Genomic DNA, 22,600 nt, shown 5'->3' with positions numbered 1-22,600 from the left:
GGATAACACCTTATCTTGTGTATTCCAGGCTGTTGCATCTGAAGAATAAGAAAGTAAAATGGCTCTCATGCAGGTAAGTATCAGTCCCTTTTTGTTTGTTTGTTTTGCAGGTAATTAGGAGTGAATTCCCAGTGAGTTCTCTTTTGTCTAACATAGTATGAGCTACCTAAGGCAGAGCTGGGCAGTCAAGTGAACCCTCCAAGACTTTCAACAGGTTTGTGTCTTAGACTATTTAGCATCTGGATGCACTTTATTAGGCCCCTGTCTTGCCTGATTCATGTTGGGTGATACTGGGGAGCTCACTGAGGTAAATCTGGGTGGTGGGCAAGTCAGATGGGTTTATCTTGTTAATAGTTGTAATTTTCAGAGGCCTTAACCTGGTCAAGCATAAGGAATAAAGTAGCTGTCAATTTATGGCTCTTTTCCCTTGAAAGATTTTTTTCTTCAGTACTGCTGCTGTTGTTTCATTGACTCTTTGTTTGTCCCCAGACTTTTGCCTTCTGTGAATGAGGAGTTCAAATCAACTCTCCCTAACTTCCCTCCTTGGGTGATGCCAGCTGTGAGTGTTTCTTTGGCAGTGTCTTAGCTGGTTGTTGTGAACAGTAATCAAGGAAGCAATCAGCAAGTATACTGCCCTAGAAGTGCTGCACATTGTTGGGCCTGCCTCCTATCTCCACGGCTTGAGAGGTGGATGGGGATCCAGGTTGGGATGCTGCCTGGGTGTCCTGTGTTGCACTGGAGCTTGGGGTGTCTGGAGCAGGGAGTTGTGAAACTTCATGAACTGCCTCTAAAAATTCTGCACTCAAAAGACAAAGGCAGCAGGGGATCCTTCTGTTGCAAATTTTCTAAAACTTCACCTCTACCTTTCCAGGGTATTTGTCATAAGACAGATGTTTTGAGCTGGTACATTGGGGATAAATTACTGTTTTTCAATGGCTTTTTAAATTTCAGAGTGTTTTCCTCTTTCTAGAGCTAAAGATGAGGATCAGTTCCACACTTTCTGTGGAGAAACAGGGTGTGTTGTTCTTAGTAATGAGAACAGCTAAAAAGTATCATTGGGAGGTTGGGGAATCACCATGAAGATGACTACAGGGAGAGCCTCTTGTTTTTTGTGCCCTCTCTAGTGTCCTTCCCCAAAGTGCCACCACTCCACACTCAGTCTGAGCTGGGTGGTGGCTGAATGGAACTGATGCAATGCCTGGAATGTGGTTGGGGTGGCAAACATGTGGTGCTTGACCTGCCTCACTTATAATGTCATTCCTGAGCAGCTTCACCTGTGTTAATAAAGTCAGTGAGTAAGATCACGTTCTGCTCTTTGAGTTTCCTGTGTATAACTTTGCAGTTGTGCTTAAACTAGGATGGCTCGGAGTGACGGATCCTCCAGGTAGTTTCTGTAAAGATGTGGGCACTGGATGTCAAATAGTTCTGTTAAATGTGCCCTTTGGTAGCTGGGAAAGAAGCATGATGGAAGCAGTGTTGGTGAGTACCAAGTGGTGTGCTCTGGGGTTTGGTGCTGGGGATGTGACCATGGCTGGATAAAAGTGGCTGTGCTGGGACCTGCAGGCAGCACCTACATGTGGAGAGAGAATCTGTAAATGGTTTAACATAAATGTTTCATGTCTGCCTTCAAAGAAGGAGTGTGAGGAGTATGACTTGATGATTTACAACCCTTTTTCGAGGTCATATTTGGATTCTGGACTATAGATGCTGATGTTCTTATGCCAATGAAACAGTCTCCTGGGCTCCTGTTGCACCCTTTAGCAGAACTGTCTCTTTGCTGCTTCACATTTCAGCTGGTTCAAACAACTTGTGTGAAATAACTACAGTGAGGCTTCTAGTTCAGTACCCAGGGAAGCTGCCATGCTTCATGACTTTTCCTACTTGAGGGTCTCATTATTAGCTCTTATATTCCTGTCTCAGCTGTATTAAAACTGCAGGCTGTTGGCAGACCTTTCTGTTGCAAATTATTACAGTGGATATCTCCAACCCCCCACATCCTACTTTTTGGCCTTTTTTTCCTACTACTAAATATTAGAAGTGCAGTCCATACATATTTATTATAGGTAATGAGAATGGCTAAAAAAGCATAATTGACAGATGACTACAAAGAGTGCTTCTTTGTGTGCCCTTTTCCAAAGTGCCACCACTGCATACTTGTCTGACCTGCATGACCTTAATATCAGAGCCTAAATCTAAATTTTTTCATTCATGGTGTACTCTGTTTCATGGTGAGAGTATTAATACTTTTATTTTTCTCCATGCAGCCACAGAAGGAAGGAATATCCCATATTAATCTCATTTAAATGTGAAATGAAAACCTATCACAACACTTGGAGCATACTTTAATTCATTGCTTGCTCTGGCTTGATGCTAGGAGTGCAGCTAATTACATTCTGCCTGCAAAAATGTCTCCTGGCTTTTTTTGAAGAGCTGCTGGCTTGAATTCTTGTGTGATCTCTGCAGCCTGACTACACGATTTTGATGCTAGTGGGAAACTGCTTTAAAATGACAAAGCATCTCCTTGCTGCAGGGGAAGGTGCTGGGATGGCTGAGCTGTGTCCTGTTCCAGCAGGGGCACAGGAGGTGGGGCCATGGCAGGCTGCATAAATCCCAGGGTCAGCTCCAGCCAGGCTTTTACACACTCATGCTTGCCTCAAGGGTGTTCTGTCCAACTCCTGAGCTTGCTAACAGTGGAAAATTTGTCACTCAAAGGGTTGCCGATGATGATGGTGTGGTTGGAGAAGATAAAGGGACTGTGTATTCCAGTGTCATGAGAATCACAAGGAGCCAGGTTGGAGAAGCCCTTAAAGTGCCAAAGTTTGTATTGAGACACTGAAAGCTGAGTGAAAACAGAGGGATGGAAAGCAGGAGAATGGTGGGTGTTAGTCTAGGAGTAGCAGCAGCAAAGTCACAGTAATTGGTCTTGCATAATCAAGGTGAAATAGGAATTTACACAATTTAATAATTTCAGACCACTTAGAATGAAGTGAAACTAAATAGTTATGTGGGTATTTTCAGGTAGTCTAACACCATGAGGGCAGCTCTGGTTCTACTTTAGTAGTTTGCTTTTGTTGCCCAATACCTCTGTTTCCTGGTGGAGAGTAGGAGCTATTGGTGTTAACCTTCCTTCACGGAGGGGTTAAATTGAAATGAAAACTACAGAACTTTGCTTTGTAGTTTCCCACATGAGGAAGGTCAGGGCAAAAAAATACATAGTCTTTATAGCTCCAAAATACTGTATTGGCTTTATGTTCTCCTCTGTGTATTGCAGCTGTGGTTTGAAAGCCTGTGTGTGACATGGGCCCCTGTGCTGGACTTCCAGCATCCTTCTCTGCATGTGAGTGGCAGGTTCCTCCTATTGGGCTTGATGATACCCAGCAGTACTTGTTACTGAGCTGTCTTGTCCCCAGCATTTGACAAATAAAACCTTTCAAATCTCTGAAAAGCAAAGCTTTGCATGAGCCTTGGTTGTAGTGTCTGCACCTCTGTAACTGCCTGGATACTCAGTGTTCTAAGTAAATAGGTTGGGAATACGTTTCCTTGTGTTTGTTTTGGTTTGGGTTTGTTTGGTTTTGGTTTTTTTCTTGATTTTTCTAAACCTATTTGAAGAAGTTGTCAGGAGGGGGCAGCTACTGAGAAATCATTGTGAGGGTTGGCAGTGATCATTTTGGAATCTCTTGAGCAACCCTTGGTGTCTTTTATTAGTACTGTATTAAAGCTGTCTCAATTACTGTCCATCCAAAATGGAATAGATGGGGTTAACAAAATCAAGGATTAGGTCTTTAATCTGTGCCAGGACTGCTAGAAATGTAAATACGGGGGTTTTTTTCAGTCACATGCTAAAAAAGCGACAAAGGACAAACATGAGGTTTTCTGCCTCTCTCAGATGCCTTCTCTTAACCATGCTTCCCTGGCTGCCTTTCAGCTGGTGCAGTGAACTGAAGGATCAGGTGATGGCTTAGAAAAAGTCTCATTCTCCTGGAAACGAAGAGCTCAGGTGCTGGTAAAACTATTGGATAACTTTATTTTTAATTAAAATTTGTGGTTATTGCAATACATGTCTATCTCTTTTTATGGGTGCAATGAAACTGTGTTTACACAGTTTCTGCCAGGCTCCTACTTGAAGCTCCTGTCTGAGCTGTGGGGATGACCCAGAGATGGCAAAAGGAGGCCAAGGTGACACCTGCTGCTGCTGGAGGCATCTGCCTTCATCAGGGAGATCGGGACAATGATGATGGGAAAAATATCACTGCCTGGAACAGCAGTGACCTCTTGTGGGTAATGAGGATGGCTGATTCTGCTGGCACTTGGAGTCAGGGTTGTAATGAATGTGGTCACCCAGTGAAGGTGTTGAAGGGAGCTCGGATTCTCTTGACTAGGGGTTGGAAACAACAGCTACAAGTGGTGCTCAGTTTTCTTCCTCCCACATTTGGGCTCTGAAGCTGTGATGGGAAAGAGTGTTCTGATTGCTCAGGAACAGCCCAGGCTCCTCTCTCCCTGGTGAAGCTGGAGTTGGCCTTTGAACATATCAAGGCAGTAAGATACAGTCAGACCAGAACTTTTGCTGATGCACTTTTTTCCTGAAGTGTTTTCGTGTCTGATAAGAGCTTGTCCCACTGATTTGACACAAAATCAGGAGGGTACCATGGCACAGTGTAAGCAAGCATTGAGTCTGTGGTGTGCAGAGGTACCGTGGGGGTCTCCACTCCAAATAATCACTTAAAAGCCCTATGGTACAAAACCAGTTCCCTATGGCATGTGACCACAGCTACCAGAACTGTGCCTCAGCCCTGCTTCCCAGCCACCTGCAGAGGCAAATTAGAACTTCTTGCTGAAGCTTTTTTCTTTGGAAGGTGATGTCAGTACATTCCATCTCACAGATAGTGGAAGTAAATTTGTGTAGTTACAGCTCAACTGATGCTTTGGAAGATGCAGGGTGTACTCCATGTATCAGAAAGCTCTTTTAGTAGTTGATGCAATTAATTCAAGTCAGGAAAAAGGCTTTCTATGCCTTTCTACCAAAAACCAGGCTGCTTCACCTCCCAGAGCTCTAAGAGTATCTGAAGGTGAAATTCTCAAAGGAGAATGTTCATTTTGTCTGCTGCTTTAGGAGAAACAGCTGGTTGCTTGTATTTTTACTTCTCCAAGCTACATAAAACACTGCCTTTGAAATGTCATGTATCTTAGGGTAGTTTCCAAATATTTCTCTTCTCTGGCAAGTGCAGATTCTGTGGGACTGGGGGCAGGAATGTCATTCTGGGCAGAAGCAAGTAGAAGGTAACAGTGGCAAATCACAGGAGTGCTGCTGAGGTGCTGGGTGGGGGATGTCCTGCAAATATCAGGGTAATGAAAAAGGGGAAACTTCAGTAAGAAGTTTCTTCTTACCAAGAAGTAAGAAGTTACTGCCCTTTACTACTCGGTTTTGAAGTCGTAATTCTCCTCATGTGCCCTTCTGTTGAGAGGTGGCTTCTCTGTATAAATTTATCATATTCACTTTTTTAGAGAATAGGGAGAGATCCAGCAGAAGATCCTATGTCTGTCCTGTCCCTTTCTGATTGCTAAGGGAAGGATACATCTGTTGTTTACTCCCACAACTTTTGAGGACCTGACAAACTCTTTTTTTAGATCTGAGGAGAATGGAATGTCTGACTCACAACCACAACTTAGTGGAAATGAAAATTCCTGGTTTTGCCTTGCTTAATTAAGCTGTGTTGTGGAGTCTCATGCATCGACCTAAGATAAAATCAATACTCAAAAGCCAGGGTATTTGGTGAAGTGGTTTGTCTGGATATTTGTGATAAGTGGGTGAGTGTCTTGTGCTATAAAAGTGGGGAAAGGGAAACCAAAGAACAAGGAAGAAGCCAAGAATGTGCAAGAGCAATGACTGGGAACACAGCAGCCTTGACAAAGTTTGTCTCATGATTTTTTTGGGGTCAGATGGTAGCTAAAAAAAGCCTGGAATAATAATAAGTTTTAAAAAAGCCTTTAGTGTTCAGGGCAAATACAAGTTGCTGCAACTTTTTTTCCTAGAAAGAACATGCAGAGGGCAGGAGGCTCCAAAATAAACTACTTCTAAATGTAAAAGCCTGAAGCTTAACGGGGTGGTAAAGGTCAAAAAAGATACACTGAAAGAAGATCTTGTTTCCAAAGGAAGTAACTCTACAGGCAAATGACAGGTGCATCAAGGCGACCAAGAAGCAGCATGCTAAGCTTGGATATAGCTGGAGACACTCAGTAAAGAGAATTTTTTAAAGTTCTGAAGTTCTACTTAGGGACTTCTTGGAAAGGTGTTAGAGTGACTTGTCCTGAATCTCTGCATCAGAAGCCGCGTGTTTGGATGGCACAGGAAAGGCAACTGGAAGATGGTTCATTTGTGGAGTGCTCTATGTGCTGACCCAGGTGCCCCCCTCTGGTGCTGTGGCAAAGCTGACTGCAATCAGTCTGAGAAAAACTCTGAGGAATTCCATCAGAGCTGGCACCCAGTCCTGAGTAGCAAAGGCAGAACTGAACATGAGTCCAAAGTTCTTTCTGGACTGGGTAGAGGTGAAGACTTGTCCTGACAAACTGATGTATTCCTGGGGACATCCAGGAGTCTCTAGAAAATTTGATTTAAATTTATAAGTCAAAACCAGATGAAGATAATGAGTTTAAGGAGACAGTGGAACTGGCTGCAAGTTTTAAATACAGCTGAACAGCAGAGTAGTGGAAGAGGAAAGTTCTGCAGTGAAAAAATGGAAAAACCTGCTCTTAAAGAAACATGTAAGTAGTAGCAGCCCTCTTATGCATCTGAGGGGAATTTGGGTTTATTTTATTCAAAGGTAAAGTTATGGGGGTTTTGCAGTAAAGTGGCAATACTGCAAAAATAGATTTCATTTAAGTACTAGTTATCCTGAAAAACTCACTGCTGTGTTCCAAATACAAGACTGGTCAAAAATAAAGGATTTAAACTGTTGAGAAGAACCCATTATAAATGTGAAAGTTGGGAGTGTAAAACTGAAAGGACATCATGGCCAAAAGTCTATGGAAACACTGAATAGGCTGATAGGTGCTTGGGTGGGGGAAAAGGCACCTGGTTTTACAGGCCAGATAAAACCTTGTTAAAAATGAGTTCAAGAGGGAGCCTTCATTGCTAGGTAGCTGGGCAATGATTAAACTCTTTGATAGAACAGTCCACCTGAAACAATAACCATCTCCTTTGGAATCTGAGCACATCACTACCCAAATCAAAGGTGCAAAGTCTGAGTTGTCTGTGTGGAATCCAAAGTATCAAGCAAGTTAGAAGCAAACAAGGAGATGCTTCCAATTTGTAAGTTCTTTGAAGAGGGGTTTAAAAAAGATCCCATTTCCCAACAGAAACGTTAAAATCTGTTTAATGTAGTTGTGAATGCTCTGTTTCTGCTTCTTGTTTTCTGCTTGACAGGATGCAGGAGACTGAGAGCCAGGGCTGACATCTTTCAAAGTAAAGAATGTGGAAGGTAAAGATAACATTGGGGCCACCTCGGGAGGGTGAGGGAGCTGGGGGAGGTTGCTGGCCTGATAACCCCTGCCCCTGGGTATCTGAATGTGTATATGGCAAACTCTGCCCCTGAGAGCTGTGAAGTACCAAGATATGTGTGGATTTGTATGTCAGCAAGTGGGGTTGGTCTCTCAAGTAATGAGGAATAGAACAAGAGGAAACGGTCTCAAGTTGTGCTGCAGGAGGTTTAAATTGGATTGGCTGAAACCAAAAATTTCTATCGTGAAAAGGCTGCCAGGACCTGGCCCAGGCTGCCCAGGGCAGGGATGGGGCCCCCATCCCTGGAAGGGTTTCAAAGCCCTGGAGATGTGGGGTTTGAGGGACATGAGGCAGCGGTGGCCTCAGCAGTGCTGGGGGAACAGTTGGAGTCAATGATCGGAATGGGCTTTTCCAGCCAAAACTATTAAGTAATTCTCTGATTATATATATACATGGATAGATAGATATTCTGTCTCGGGAAAGGGCGTGCTTTCTGTGGGAGGAAAGACATGAAGCATGGCTTTTAGGAGAAAATAGCAAAAATAAAAAAGGTGCTTATTTCTGAATCGGCTCCTCCTGTCACACTGCCCCGCACAGTCAGGGCGGGTTTTGTCATTTACAGAAAAAGCAAAATCTGTTTCAGGGCTGTGAGGGGAGGCAGGAGGTTTCCTCTCTAAGCGCCCTGGTGAGACCTGTTCCAGCTCCCAGCCCAGCCGCAGGGATTTCCCAAGGGAAGCTCCGGGGGGGGGGTGGGTTGGCCCGGGGCTCACATGACGGTGGGGGCGGGCAGCTCCGCGCAGCCCCGCGCAGCTCCCGCGTCTCTCTCCGCCCCTACCCCGTCCCTGCTCCCCTCCCGTTGCCGGCTGCTCGCGGGGCTGGGGTCCGGGTCCCTTCGGCATGCCCGAGCCTCTGCCCCCCACGGAGCTGTACACCTCGGAGCGGGTGGTGGTGCTGATCTCCTGTGTGCTTTCCTTCCTGGGTTCCAGCCTCCTGGTCTGCACCCATGCCCTGTGGCCGGAGCTGCGGACCCGTCCCCGGCAGCTTCTGCTCTACCTGTCGCTGGCGGATCTCCTCTCTGCCCTCTCCTACTTCTACGGGGTGCTGCAAGACTTCCAGAGGACCTCCTGGGACTGCGTGCTCCAGGGCGCCCTGTCCACCTTCTCCAACACCAGCTCCTTCTTCTGGACGATGGCCATTGCCGTTTACCTCTACATCACCATTGTGAGGGGCTCGCCCACAAGCACAGGCTTGCTCTGCTGCTTCCATGTCGTGAGGTGGGTGCTGTTCCAGGAGGTGCGGATCCCGACGGCACCCGGTGCTGTGATGGGTGCTGCAGTCACCTGCTCTTTTCTGAAGGATACTGTGCCCTTCAAAAGCGCCTTTTAAACTAGGGTTTTGCTGCCTTTTAGCTAACCATCCCTGCTTATTTCCCGTTTCTCATCCCAAGTGAAGAACTTGTGGATGTGGAAAAGTTAAAAATCATTTGTTTAACGTCCCATAGAAAAATCTCTGGCCAAGAGGTAATGACTGAAAATCCTGGCTTCTACTTTCCCTTCACAATCTGTTCTGATATCCCGAAAATAGTATCATGAAACTTGTGTTTGCAGCACTGATGCTCTGCTGCCAAAGATCCTGTGTCTGGGATCTGTTTCTACAGGTCACCGATTTCCCAGCTCCAGCCTGGTCTGTAGAACCTTCCCCTTTCCCCAGGCAGGTTGCTGTAATTCAATACTTGGAATAGAATTTAGTCTACAAGTGAGGAGGCAGCTTGAAAAGCACTCTGAAGGTTGTTTTGGCATGTTTGATTGAAAGCAAGACATAGCAGACCACAGTGTAGCTTTATGTCTCACTTTCGGCTATTTACTGAGCTGTTTTTCCACATCATGTTTGGTAAAAGCTTTTATTATGCAACTGGAGCCTGTGGAATCATGTGCTACCTCCACACTGAGCAAAACAGTGATCCCTTAGTCCTCTGTGCTGCCAAGCTTAGAGGAGTGATTTGGTGGTGTTCTGTTTCGGTTTTTAACAAAAGGCATCAGGGCATGTACTGAGTTTTCTTTGGGTTCTTAGTCAAGTATTTGTCACCTTTTCTAACAACATCGTTTGGGAAATGGTTGAATCAGAGCTGAGGCCAGGTAAGGATGGGCCAGAGAAAGACATTAAAGCCAAGTGTGAATCAGGGAGGAACTTCAGTTCCTACCCTGGCGGTGCTAATTAGTGCTTGTCATCAAGGACTGCCCACACCTCTGGGTATACCAGGATATTGCTGGGGAAGTTGGAATAAAATGCAGTGAGGGAGTGCAGAGGGTTTGTTAGATTTTTTCATTTCAGATAAAGAGAGTTGTACTATAAAAATTATGGAGAGGGCAGAGTTTTGGTTGAGGAGCAGAAAAAAAGCAATCTGGCTCCTCTAGGGATGTGCTGCCTCCAGCAGGCTACAGCAGAGTTAATGGAAATCTGGCCTAATTGCAACTTTCCTGTCTGTTAATCACTTGTGTTTCCTTTGTACTTTAACTTCTCTGTCTGATTTCATGTTTTTCAACCTTATCTGCTCCAAAGTGCTGAAAGAAACAGTCCAACTGAGTGAAATTATGTTGACTGTGATCTGTGCACTGAAAAATCCTCAAAGATTGCTCTAACCCTGTGACAGAAGGGAGGGAGTGTTCATACTGAATCTCCTCTGGGAGAATTTACTAGGTTTACCTTTAGATGTCTACAGTAAAAGTAAAATGCCATCTTCTGTCCCTGGTGTCAATCAGTTCCACTTGCTATGTTGGCAGGGCAGGAGGGAAAGCTGTCACTGAAGGGCTGTCACCAGGTTCTGCTTGATCAAGCCTCACATTCTGGGTAAAGCTCTTTCCTGCTTTATGATCTATATAAAAAGCCACAAAAACAAGTTAGGACCTGTTCCCTGCCCATCCCTCTGTTATACATCCTCCTTCATTCCTTCCCTGCAGTTTTATAATTAGCTGAGAACTCAGTAAGACCGAATTCTGAATATATTGCTCAGAGATGGTTTCCCCTTCACACTGTTTGGTTCTTCCAAGTTCCACTCACTACCTGGGGTAGCTTTTAGTGTAAAAAATCTTTTAATACCACACAGGCAAGAACTACTGCCACTGATATGGAAAGATACCCACTAGCAAGTACATGGACTGCAGAAGGTAGGTGAGGGAGACCTGTCTGGAACAAAAAGAAAGGTGGCAAAGAGCAGATATTTTCAAGATCTTTCCATTGTGTTTGTCTAAGGCAAGAACCTGGGTTATTTTATTTTTTCCCTCTTTGCTTCATAGGTTGCTAATGCAGTGACCATTGTGTGAAGAGTCATTCCCAGGCCCTTCTGAGAGGGATTCAAGGCAGGATGGAGCTTGGTCCTGCATGTTTACTACTCTTCACAAGCAGAAACTCATAAGGGACAAGTGTTTGTTAAGGTGAATAACTCTTCATGCTGAGTATGACCACAGACTGTTTGTTCTTTAGCTGAGTGGAGCTGACTAAATGCATGTTGGAAGCCAGGACCTGATTAATTTTCTTTTTAGGGAAAGGAAGATGTTACACTGGATGAAACCTGTTTAACAGGTTTGTTCCTTGTTGATTCCCTCTGGAAATGCATCCACCTCTTCTACTGCTAGACCAGAGAACTACAGGCTCTGTTTTGATTTTAAACTTGTGTTGTGCTCAGGTAATATTTGAAAACAAGCTTGCAATTAGCTTTAAAAATATTTACGTAGCTGTAAGGTGTAATTTCTTGCATCCAAAGCATAAATTTCCTGACTACCTCACTTGTTTTGCATTTGTAAATACTAAGTATCACTTCAGTGGGTTGTCATCTTTGTTGTGAGAGCAGTTGGCCCAGGCTGGGGGTGAGGAATGGACCAGACAAGCATTCTGACAACCAGAAAATGACACAACCTGAGCTGGACACTGCTGTAGTTTAAGGATCCTTGTCCTGCCTTGTGTAATTGCAACACTGTATTTATGCTGTTCTCTCATATCCATGTCTAGTAATTAGACCTGGTTTTAGCTTCCTGTATAATTCTCTTTCAGTTTCAGGTCACTGGGGAGATCATTATTTAGGCAAATTAGTTTTTAAATATACTTCCTTTTCCTTGGTGTTGGACTCATTTGTACTTGTGTGACTTCATATGGCTCCTTAGGGGAGTGCCAGTTCTCCTGAATTCTTTCCCTTAGTGGTCAGCTCTTCCAAATGTACAGGAATTTTCACGTCTTTGCATCTGTAATCCTTGTTTTCAGGCAAATCACCATTTTTACCAATATGAGCCCAGAATTTCATAGCGGTGGCAATGTTGGGAATGTTTTTAAGGAGCCTGCCCTGATAATAGCACAGGGAAAGCTTCCTGCAGCAGAACTGTTCTCAAGTAACCACAGGGGCTTGGATTAGCACTGTTTTTTCTGAACTGGCCAGTGAAACAAAATGTTCCAGACATGGCAAAAGGTTGATATTTTTACAGCATATTTACATTTGTTTTGTGAATAAGTGAGTGCAGGCATTATTTAAGAGTGGCAAAGAGGGTGGTTTTGAGATCTACTGTCATGGGATTATCTCTGAGTTTTTCAGCTGGGCTGGGGAGTTTTGGATAATCTGGTCTAGGCAACTGCTGGTTGCCTGCATATTCTGATGCATGTGAAAGAGATTCTGGGAGGAAGATCCTTCTCATGTTCCATGCAGCTGCTCCAGGCTGTCAGTGAAAGACAAGTGTGAACCAGGAAGGTAAGGAGAGATCTACAGTGATGTCTTTGTTTTCTTTGCATCTGGAGAGCCCCCAGGCAGGTTATGCTGGGAGCTCAGTCTGAGCACTTGCTGAAGCATTTGTTGTATTCATTAAGGAGGTGTCTGATATCCCTCTTAAGGCTTCACAAAGCCTTTCTCTGAGGATGAACATAGGAAAGGCAGGTGATGCATTCAGTTAAATGCAGGGAAAATTTCAGTTGTGGACTAATTTGTGAATGAGGGCAGGGCAGGTAGGTCCTGGGTATTTACAGCACCCAGGAAGGGGCTGAGGGTTTTTATGTTTGGGCTCCCGGAATTTTCAGTTCTTGCTCATGGTTTCCGTGGGCAGCCCAAGCTGCTGAGTGACTTAATTCATATGTGTCACCAGTTATTTTTCTTCTAAATCTTTCCCTAGATTTGCCTCTGAAGCCAAGTGAGAGGCTAGAATCAACACACAGCTCCAAATCATGTCAGGTCTCCTCTCTGCTTTTCAGCTGTTTGTGTTACTGCCAATGCTCTTCCTTGGGAAGAAACCTGCAGAAATTATCTCTTTGCTCCTAAAATAGTGACTACACCTCCACTTAAAAACAAACAAAACCAACTGGTGGGATAAAAGTGTCGATTTCTTTATGTGCTGGTCTGTCCCAAGTGTCACTGAGGAATCAATGTCAGGGGTTTGGTTCCTTGTGACCTGAAAACTGTGAATCAGCTGGCTTGGGTCCTGCAGGACGGTGACTTTGTACAGTGCTCCAGCCTGCTCAAATCCTTGACCTCACCTGGACAGCAGGGAGGAGTAGGTGGGAAATCTCCTGGTTGCCCCACTGGACCCTGTTTGCTTGCCAGGTGCATCTGTCCTTCAGGACTGGGGATCCACCTTGCTGGAGTAGGTCCCTAGGAGGAGGATTTTTGCATTCTGATGAAGAATTCGTTGGTCATTCATCCACTTTCCCTGGGCTGTGGAGGAACTAAAAGCAGAATGTTCTTGGTTTAACCTTTCTCTTTGTATTCTTTCCTCAGCTGGGGTGTTCCCCTTGGTATTACAGTGGCTGCTGTTGCTCTGAAGAAGATTGGTTATGATGCCTCCAATGTTTCTGTGGGCTGGTGTTGGGTCAACTTGGATGCAGAGGATCGGGTCATGTGGATGTTGTTAACAGGGAAAGTTTGGGAGATGTTGGCCTATGTGATTTTGCCCGTGCTCTACATTCTCATCAAGAAGCACATCAATATAGCGGTGAGTGATTTGCTGCTTTCAGATCAGTTTACAGACTTGCAATGGGGTTATCTCCTCCTGTGCTCTGAAGATTTTGCTGCATGTTTAGCAGCTTCACAGGCAGGGACTGCTTTGTGTGCACCCATCTCTGGGAGAAGCAGCAGCTCTGACTGAGCAGCCTGTAGCATCGTGACACAGTGACTTAGCACAAAAAGAATGTAAAAGCCTCTCAGAAATTTAAGGGGTAATGGGGATGCATGTGAGTGAAATGTAAAGATGAGGTGAAGGGCAAAATTCATCTTTAATCACTCTTCCACAGTTCCACTTGTACTGAGCCTGAGTTTGGTGACTGGACTTGTCAAATCTCAGCTATTTTAGGATCTCTAATGATAGTGAATTTATCAATACCTATTTTGTTACTAGCAGCATAAAGCCCCCATATAGAGTGTGGGCATTGTAACACCCATGTATGGCCATGTATGGCATTAGACCATGTCCATGTGGGCATTAGACACCACATGTATGTACAATATAGGCAAACCTCCTGTCCTGGGAGGGTTTCAGAATTCAGAGGCTTATTTGCTGCTGTTCCATGTGAACAAAGAATCCAAACATCTAGGACAATGTTTGTATAACAGATCTAGATTGAGAGTGGCAGAAGGAACTACATCCAGAGATTTGTTTTTCTTCTCTGTATTAGGGGGAAAAAACCCAAGCACAGTTGGATAGGTGTCCTTCCATATATAGCAAACCTGCTCACTTTGAAGTGATAGCAGTGGTAGCTGGGATATAGACAGACCTGGTTAGGGCAGGATCTTGCAGACAAATCCCAAGGGTCCAGGCAGAGGGGAGCTGGGAAGGGTTTGCTTGTGCTGTCACTGTCACCTGACATGAATCAGGCAGGACTCTGTGTTCAGCACTGTCAGATAGCAGCTGACTGCCTGGAAACATGACCCTCCACCTGGCCAGGCCCCTACCCAGAGATTCCTGGGCACTTGATTTTTTTTTTTCCCTCCTGCACGGTCTGAGAGGCAGGGGGAATTATGGAAATAGTTGTTGTTGGGGATATGCAGGGTATTGTGCTGCAGGCTCCTCCACGGGATCTAGGGGCTTTCCAGGTAGGAAAAAAAAAACTTTGGGAGTGGGTGGGAAGCTGCACTGAAAGCCCCCAAGGGCATTTGACTAAGGCTGTCATACAGCTCTGTTCTGGAGGAAGAAAAGTTTCAGGACTGGAGTACTGGGGTGAAGGGGAATACTGTGCATCACAGCTGTGTATGCTCAATAGCCTGGTGGTAGGAGGAGTATCCTGAGATTTAATCTCTTTACCCACATTAACATCTTGGTATCCAGCACCATGTGTCCCTGCAGCTGCTCTGGGTGCTGTGCTGTCCTGTTCCCTCCCAGCCAAGGAATCTGTGTCCAGTAGCTTCTACCATAGGAAGAGTCTTGTGGACCTTACACCTCCATCCAGTCAGATCCAGGGCACAGATCCCTGATTCCCACAACATGCAAAAATTTAGTTTGTTTGGGAAAGAATCCCTAGAGCTAAAATGCCCAGTATCTGTAGCTTTTTGTTCACATTTTTGTCTCCCCCTCCCCCCTCCATGGCAGCACGCAGCCCTCTCAGAGTATCGCCCCATTCTCTCAAGAGCACCGGCATTTCAGCCCCGGACTTCCATAGCAGATAAGAAGTTGGTTCTCATCCCTGTCATCTTCATCATCCTCCGCATCTGGAGCACTGTGCGATTCATTCTGACCCTCTGTAACTCCCCTGCAGTGCAAAATTCAGTCTTGGTTGTCCTGCATGTAAGTATTTGCTAGGATATGCCTTAGAATAAGGATCTGAGAGGGAGTTAAGGCTCCTGCTACTCTTGAGATCACTTCTTTGTTGAGGCAGGATGCAGCACATGTAAAGACCATGCCTGTTGCAAGAACATCTGCTCCCTGCTGGCAAGCCCTGCCTGGGGTGCTCAGCAATAGCTATTCCAGCAACATCTAGTGGCTCTGGAAAATCACTGCAAGGGGAGTGAGTGCTGGGTAGTGCTAGGGCAGGACAGGCGGGCTCAGCCAGGGGGTGTTGGTGTCTGCCCTGCTCAGACTGCTCCTCCCCTAGCCCAGGTCTGGAGGGCGAATGCGGAGCAGCCAGCTGGGCTGCTTTTGGGTGCAAGGTTGATTTTTCTGGTGTTTCCTCCTCTCTTGGGGGGTGCCTGTAGGATTGGCACTGGTTAATTTCTTTCTTGTCCTTGCAGGGAATCGGCAACACGTTCCAAGGAGGTGCCAATTGTGTTATGTTTGTCCTTTGCACTCGGGTGGTCCGGGCTCGGCTGTTTTCCTCCATTTGTTGTTGCAACTGTGACGAGTTGGATTGGCACTTGGGAAGATCCAACAGCTCCTGGCAGCACCCAGAACCCCACGAGGATGTCCCAGGCTCGGAGAGGGCGAAGCCTCTGCTTTCCACCACCTGAGTCTGGGCTGCCTACAGCTCAGTGTTGATTTTTTTCTCTGTCTCGGTAAGGATCTCTCCTTCTGCCCTTCCTGTGTACATCTTCGTGATGGGAGGGGTGAGGAACAGCTTGCAGGAGGCAGTTGCCAGGGGTAGGTTTGTTCTGCTGCTGTGGCAGTTCCCTTTCTGACACCAGAGCAGTTCCCCATCACGCTCCTTTGGGGTGAAACCAAAGATAGAGCTGATGCACTCCCCTACCCTGTCAGCTGAGGCAGTGTCTGTTATTCAAGTCTGCAAAATGAGGAAATAGACTGCAGTGCTGTCTGGCCCAGAAGGACAGGACACCAGAAAAAACTTAAAGAGGAATTAGTAGCTGCTTCTGTTGTAAAAAAACATGCACATGTGTCTTTAGTTCTGCAGAGTTCAGATGTGCCCCAAGTGTTCCTCATGAGGTAATGCTATCCCTACATTACACACAAAGAAAGCCAGAAGGGGAGTGATTCATCCAAGCTTACATACAAGATCTGTATGAGCAAAAACTTGACAGAAATGTCTCATCATTTTGACTATGAGATTAACACTGACACCCTTGCACTGGTCTAGCTGTGTAAGCATCTTGGTTTCCTTGTGCTTGTCCTTACAAGTGACAGTTGTGGAACGTGCAGGGGTGTCAAGTTAATCCATGTAAGAGCACTTGGGGTTGGGGTGCTGGGTGGGCTTCTGTCTGTGAAGCAGATGCTGATAGCACTCTCCTCAGTAACAGAGTACAGCTGAAGGAGGTAAAAACCTAGAGCAGCTGTTCTGACTGCTTAGGTAAATGTAAACCATGATGTGCTGGGGACTTCAGTCTCTTCAGAGAGTACAAAACCCTTCTGCAGTTGCACTGACCTGTGGGTCTGGGTTGCTAAAAAGGGCTGTGTCTGCAAGGCAGCAAACCTGGGCACAGCAGGGACTGAGCATCCTGGGGAGAAAGCTGTGTAATGGGTATGACAAGGCTCTGAGCAGACCTGTCGTATCTGTTTCTTGTCATCCCAGACCACAAAGTCTGGAAAAAAAAAAATTGAAATCAGTTAACAGTTCTTTTTAATTTATATTGACAGGCGCCTCATGAAATGCCTGGGGAGTGAGGGCAGCTGTCAGGCTCCCGCTGTTCCAGGCCCCCAGCTGTTCTAAAGCTGCTCTTGTTAGTTTAATTTTAACAACATGTAGAACAGTTGAATGATACTGTGATCTCATGGGACTGTAGGCAGAGGCAAGTCCTGTTATTTCCCAATTTGGAAGCTTGGCATTAACTTTATTATATAAATATCTGTAGTCCCCTCTGTACACAAATTTTGCAAGCATGGGAAGGTGGAGTCCCCAAGAGCACAGCAGCCCTGTCATGGGGCTGTTGGGTAGCTCAGCTCATTAGCATCCCTAAGGTCTTTGAAGGGTAGATGCAAGCATCTTTATCTCTGGCATAGATGACTTCAGGGGGTTTTGCTTCCTGTCAAAAGATTTTTTTTTAACTTCTAAAAATTAAGTAGCAACCCTATTAGCTCAACCTCATGTTAATCCCACATGGCTTGGAAAAAGAAGCTGTGTTAAAAGCCTCTTGCAGGAAGGTAGGATAGAAAATCTTCAATTCTGAGAGTTAGAATTGTGCCATGTTCTTTTTTTTTTTTGATCCAGCCTCACAGAGAGGAAAGGAAATTGTCACCAATTTGGCTTAAGGGAAAACAACATACTATAAGTATAAAAAACCACTGCCCCAAAAAAAAAAAAAAAAAAAAAAAAAAAGAAAAAAAGAACCCTAATCAAAACAGATTCCTTGCTCTCAGTTTGCTTTTTTCCATAACAGAGCTCTGAGTAATACTTTTGGAGCAATGTGCAGCTCAACAGAATCACATTCCCATCTCCCAGGGGTTCAGGGGAACATTCTGGTTTGTAAAGGCCAACTCTTGGCAATAGCACTTAAGCTGATACAAGTGGAAAGTCTGTGGTCATCTTGGTGCGGGCAAGGACAGCAAGAAAAGCAGCCAACAGAAAACCTCTTAGAAGTCTCTGGAGTTCCTAACACTGAGGCTGACTGTAGCCTGAATATCAGTAGTGCTTGGAGTAGGAGAGGAGGTGGTGTGCAGAAGGGCTTTGCTGCTTCTCAGTCCCTCTCAGCCTCTGGTGTGAAGTGCAAGTACAGGGGTGATGCTGGAGTGCAGCTCTCCCTGCAACCCCAGTTACCTCCGAAGATCTCTGAGCAATTTCCTGTCAGGTGTGGATTGGAGAATTTCAACTTGGATGGTTTTGGTGGTGGCTGAGGTTGGTGTTCCTGGCTGAACTTTGGTGTCCATCGTGCCACAAGTTTGAGCTGCAGCAAGTCTGTTGCTCTGGCTCAGGGCAAACCTGTGTGCAGTGGCTGAATGGAGTCATGGGCTTTAACTGTTCTTCATTTTGAGCAGGTGCTGGATCATCCCCAAGTCCCACAGAGGGAGCTAAAGCCTGGGGAAAAGCACCTCTGGAGTAGCTGAGCAAACAGAAGAGGTCCTGCTGCTCCTCAGCGTTCAGATACCAGCTGCTTTGGTCTTGGACTTTGCTCAGGATCCTCTGGAAGATACTGTGTGCCTGTACTCCTACTTTCTGGTTTTTCTTCCATCCTTCCCCTCACCTTCTTCTATAAATCTTAAAAATTGTTTGGGGTCTTGCTTTGCTGTCTGACAAGGTGAATGTGTTGTGTATTCTGGGATGAACGAGTATCGTGATGATAGGAAAACTTTAACTGCCAAATAGGACTATGCTGGGCATGGATTTTTGTCCCACTGTGTGAGGTCTTCCAGGGAGCTCCAGCCTGTCTCCTGCTCTTCAGTTGAATGTGGACAATAGTGTGCAAAGATGCTTGTGTTGCGGTGGTGATGGACAGTTCCTCTTGATGGTTTATTCCTCCTCTTTGGTGGTTTTAAGGTCATTATCACCAGGGTTTGTGGTGGCAGCATGCTTACTGCCTCCTGGGAAAATCTGAACTTTGCAGACTCCCTTGGTGCTCAGGGATATCTGGATGTACCACCCCAGCCTCCAGCAAGTGCAGCTCTCACCAGCAGCCAGGCTGTGCCTGGCATGTGCTCTGAACTCCAGATGTTCTCTGTCAAAGCTGCAGGTTACTGTCTGTTCTTGCATTGGGAGTGTCATATCAGAGCTGGGGAGGGGGTTGTTTTTGTTTGCTATTTGGAGATAGTGTTTTATCTCATTTATAGCTCCTTAATTGTGGGGGGTTTTTTAAACATTTTCTCCAACTTCTACAAAATAAAGTTTTGTTTCTTTACCAAGATGTTGTTCAGTCATGTTGTGATGGGTCTCAGCACCTTGATGAATTTGGTTGAGAAAGTGTTGCCAGATCATCCTTCAGGTTTCCTTTCTGGCTACCTCAAAACCAGGTACAGGATGACAAATCTCTACCTGTTTGTAGATAATGTTCCTCTTCCTATCTTTTCTATATGTATAGAAATACAAACCTCTCATCAGTCTGAGCAATGTGATCACCAGGCTGTGTTACTATTGTTCATTTTTCTTGGCCTGTTGCTGTGAACTGAGAAGAGTTCTGAGAAGTGAATGTGTGGATCTTGTTGACCTTGTGGACTGTGGTTCTCAGCTATGTGAGAGCTCAGTTGACCTTAAGGACTGTGGCTCTCAGCTATGTGAGATTAGGAGTGATATGTAATCGTGAGATTACACATTGGATTGTTTCCAGATGAGGCCAAGCTGTAAGGTAGGTGAGACCAGGAGAGCTGGGGCAAGCCCAGGATTTGCCCAAAGAGAGCAAATTCAAGTCATTGTAGGGGAAAAAAAACCCTGAGGCATGGGCAGGGTGACAGTTGAGTATTACTTTGTACATGCCATGTGATTCCAACTTTTAAATTAACCTTTCTCAGAATAGATTCAAACTTTCTTGGCTGTGCCACAGGGTGTATTGTTAGACCTAGCAAGAGAAGAATAACTCATGGTGCTAAAGCAGAGGAGCATCTTAAGAAAAGTAATTCCTGATTGTACCACTGTAATCTTCTCTCATCACAAAGAACAGCTGCAGAGATGACACCAGAGTACTCTGGTGCTGCCAAACCAAATATTTGTAAGAATTAAGATACAATATTCTCCTGTTCCTCCTGTACTACATTAATACCTCATGCCTTGGAGTCTGTCAAGCTCTACAGGGAACCAAGAAATCCATGGAAGTGCCACGAGCTGGCAGAAGGTCTTGGCTGGCACATCCGTATTTCTGTGCTGGATAGAAAAATGAAGCCACCGAGGTCCAAGAGGGCAGAGTGGGCATTTGGACAGTCAGGTGCTTCTACTGAACAAAGTGCAGATGGAGATTTAATATCCAAGCTTTTTGAAACATCTTCTGGGTCACACAACCCTGCCAATAGAGAAAGGGCCAGCCAGTTCCCAGATCAGCTTCTCATGGTAAGTGTACAGATCTGCCTGCTGCTTTCTTTTTATTTTGGGAATGTGTGGCTGAGGCTCTTCTGAGATGGTCCTTGGGGCATGAGTGGAAGAGGAAGAAGGTTGGCAGGATGCTATCTAGCATTGCCTTTCTGTAGGGAAAATGGGTCTAGTCTACCTGTTAGTTCCTGGGCCTCATGTGCTGTTTACCTGCAGGGTGTGCTTATTTATCCAGCAACACCCTTTCCTATTGCTAGGGGATCAGACTGCCATATCTACCTCTTGCTTAATTGGTTGGAAGTCATTTATGATAGAGTGGTATCTGTGTATGAGTTATTTGCAGGCAAATCAATTGTTAAATAAATCATTATTCCACCTTGAGGCCCCACTTATCCCTCAGGACTGTGTATCATACCGACTTAGCCTTGACTGAATGTGCAATTCCTTCCCAAAATGCAGGCATAAAGGCTGCAAATGTCACTTTTTTGGACATGCACTGTGGGATGTCTCCTTATTGCAAGGATTGCAATCAGCATACTGCAGTGTGGCTGACTGCCAGCTCCTAATGTAACCCTTGGGTCTCTTGAGCTCATTGCTCATGTTCTAGAGCAGATTTATTCTCCTGGCAATTAAACCTCCCCTTTTAATTATTTTTGGTAAATATAGGAGGTTTTCATAGGATTCAGCTTTGAGTACAGACAATTGGAATGAGCATAAGCAGTTTCTTGCATGCATGCAGGGGCACTTAGCATGTGGTGGGCAAGTGTAGAGGAGAGAAGATACCTTTAAGAGTTAATGTGTTCAGGTAAATCCACTCTGGGGTGAAGAGCAGATGTAAGGAGCTTAATATGTGCCATAGTTGAAATTGAAGCTATGCTTGTAAAATGCTTATGAAACTCTTACTTGTTCCTAGCTCTGTTCTTTGCCCAGGTCCAACAGGAGATCAGCTGTTGAAGTTACACCCCTGCAATTGTTTTATAAGTCCAAGATGTTCCTTCAGCATTCTGTCACCTTTCATTGATCCCTTCCAAGGACATATCCGTGTCAATTACTACCTTATGGATCTTGTTACCAGATTCTTGCTGTGATTGACAAATATTTAAAGAGCTCTGCTTCCATGAGGAAATATTTACTCTGAATAAGGATTTCTGGCAATCATACATGTCCTGTTTGATTTCCTATGTGTCAAGATTATTTCTTCAAGCTCAGGGAAGAAGTTAAAAGACCATGACAGAGAATCCTTATTTACAATTACTGAGTCTCAGAATGACTGATGTTCTGTCAAGAGCTCCCAGAAGAATAGTACGGTCTCTTAAGACCACAAATTTAATGAAAGAATTTTGTCCTCCTTGCAACTTCCCCAGTCCTGGGGCAGAATGGCTGACTTTTCCTTTTTCCGCTTCTGACCAAAATAGGTGAAAGTGAGAACTAAGCTAATTGACATGTATGGCCTGACCCATTTGTTCTGGAGTGCTTTGAGCAATGTTTGAAGGCTGCATAGGAAAAGCTGAGCTAGCTCAGAGTGTCTAGGTCAGTGCCAAACAGCTACAACTCTGAATGGGAAGGCAAAGACAGGAGATCAAGAGATGAGTTATGGGTGAAATGAATATTCTGATATTCATCTCTTCAGTTAAGTGTTAGGTGGGACTGATGCAAGAGTAGTCCTCGAAAGACAAGATTGCTATTAAGCTGTGATCCTCTGTCAAGATCTCCTAGCAAACAGCCTCCTTGAGGCCCTTAACTTAAAACAAATTCAATAAAAGGCCAATGGCAAGAAATCTAGGGACTAAGCTCCACTACCCTGAAAGCAACAGGGATGTGTTCCCCTTCATGTCTTCAGAGCAAGATGCTTTCACCTGGAGAAAGGGAGGCTGCAACCAAGGAACGTGTACAAGGCACGTGGACAACTCGTGTCGCTCAAGAGGATGCATTTTTTCTAAGCTGACTGTTAAAGACAGCCAGACCAATAACAAGGTTCCAATTTCTCTGGTTGCTGGAGGTATCTGTGAACTTTGCATTTCTCTGATAAAGTCTAGGAATTGTAGTCGACTATTAACCAAGTACTGTACTGTTCAAAGTAGACTCGTAGGAGGTTAATAGTAAGCCAGCAACGTGTGGTATGTAACATGCAAGGGGAAAGGAGCTCATGTGCTTTGTTGGAAAAATCTATGCTCTGTGCATTACTAAAAACACAGATCAGAGGGGGGGGGATGAGCCTGTTCTCTGTGAACTGCGAAAGTGCCCTGAGCAAGCTGGGCTGTGCAAAGTAGGACACTGAGCAGTATTCCAGCCCAAGGGCAGATACCCAAT

General features: G+C 45.1%; 1 protein-coding gene across 1 annotated transcript; it reads left to right on the top strand.

Moving 5' to 3' along the window:
- The first annotated feature begins 8,327 nt into the window (after window positions 1–8,327).
- Window positions 8,328–19,176, top strand: GPR157 (G protein-coupled receptor 157). The gene is made up of 5 exons (XM_030463535.1): window positions 8,328–8,769; window positions 13,245–13,458; window positions 15,049–15,243; window positions 15,687–15,947; window positions 18,316–19,176. The coding sequence occupies exons 1-4, from the start codon at window positions 8,393–8,395 to the stop codon at window positions 15,900–15,902; spliced, it is 1,002 nt and encodes a 333-aa protein (XP_030319395.1). The 5' UTR covers window positions 8,328–8,392; the 3' UTR covers window positions 15,903–15,947; window positions 18,316–19,176.
- Window positions 19,177–22,600: the final 3,424 nt, after the last annotated feature.

This window comes from Calypte anna, chromosome 21 (genome assembly GCF_003957555.1).
Source record: "Calypte anna isolate BGI_N300 chromosome 21, bCalAnn1_v1.p, whole genome shotgun sequence".
Classification (NCBI taxonomy): Eukaryota; Metazoa; Chordata; class Aves; order Apodiformes; family Trochilidae; genus Calypte; species Calypte anna.
Note: the sequence above shows the minus strand (reverse complement) of the source record. Positions and strands in the feature narration are given on the sequence as shown.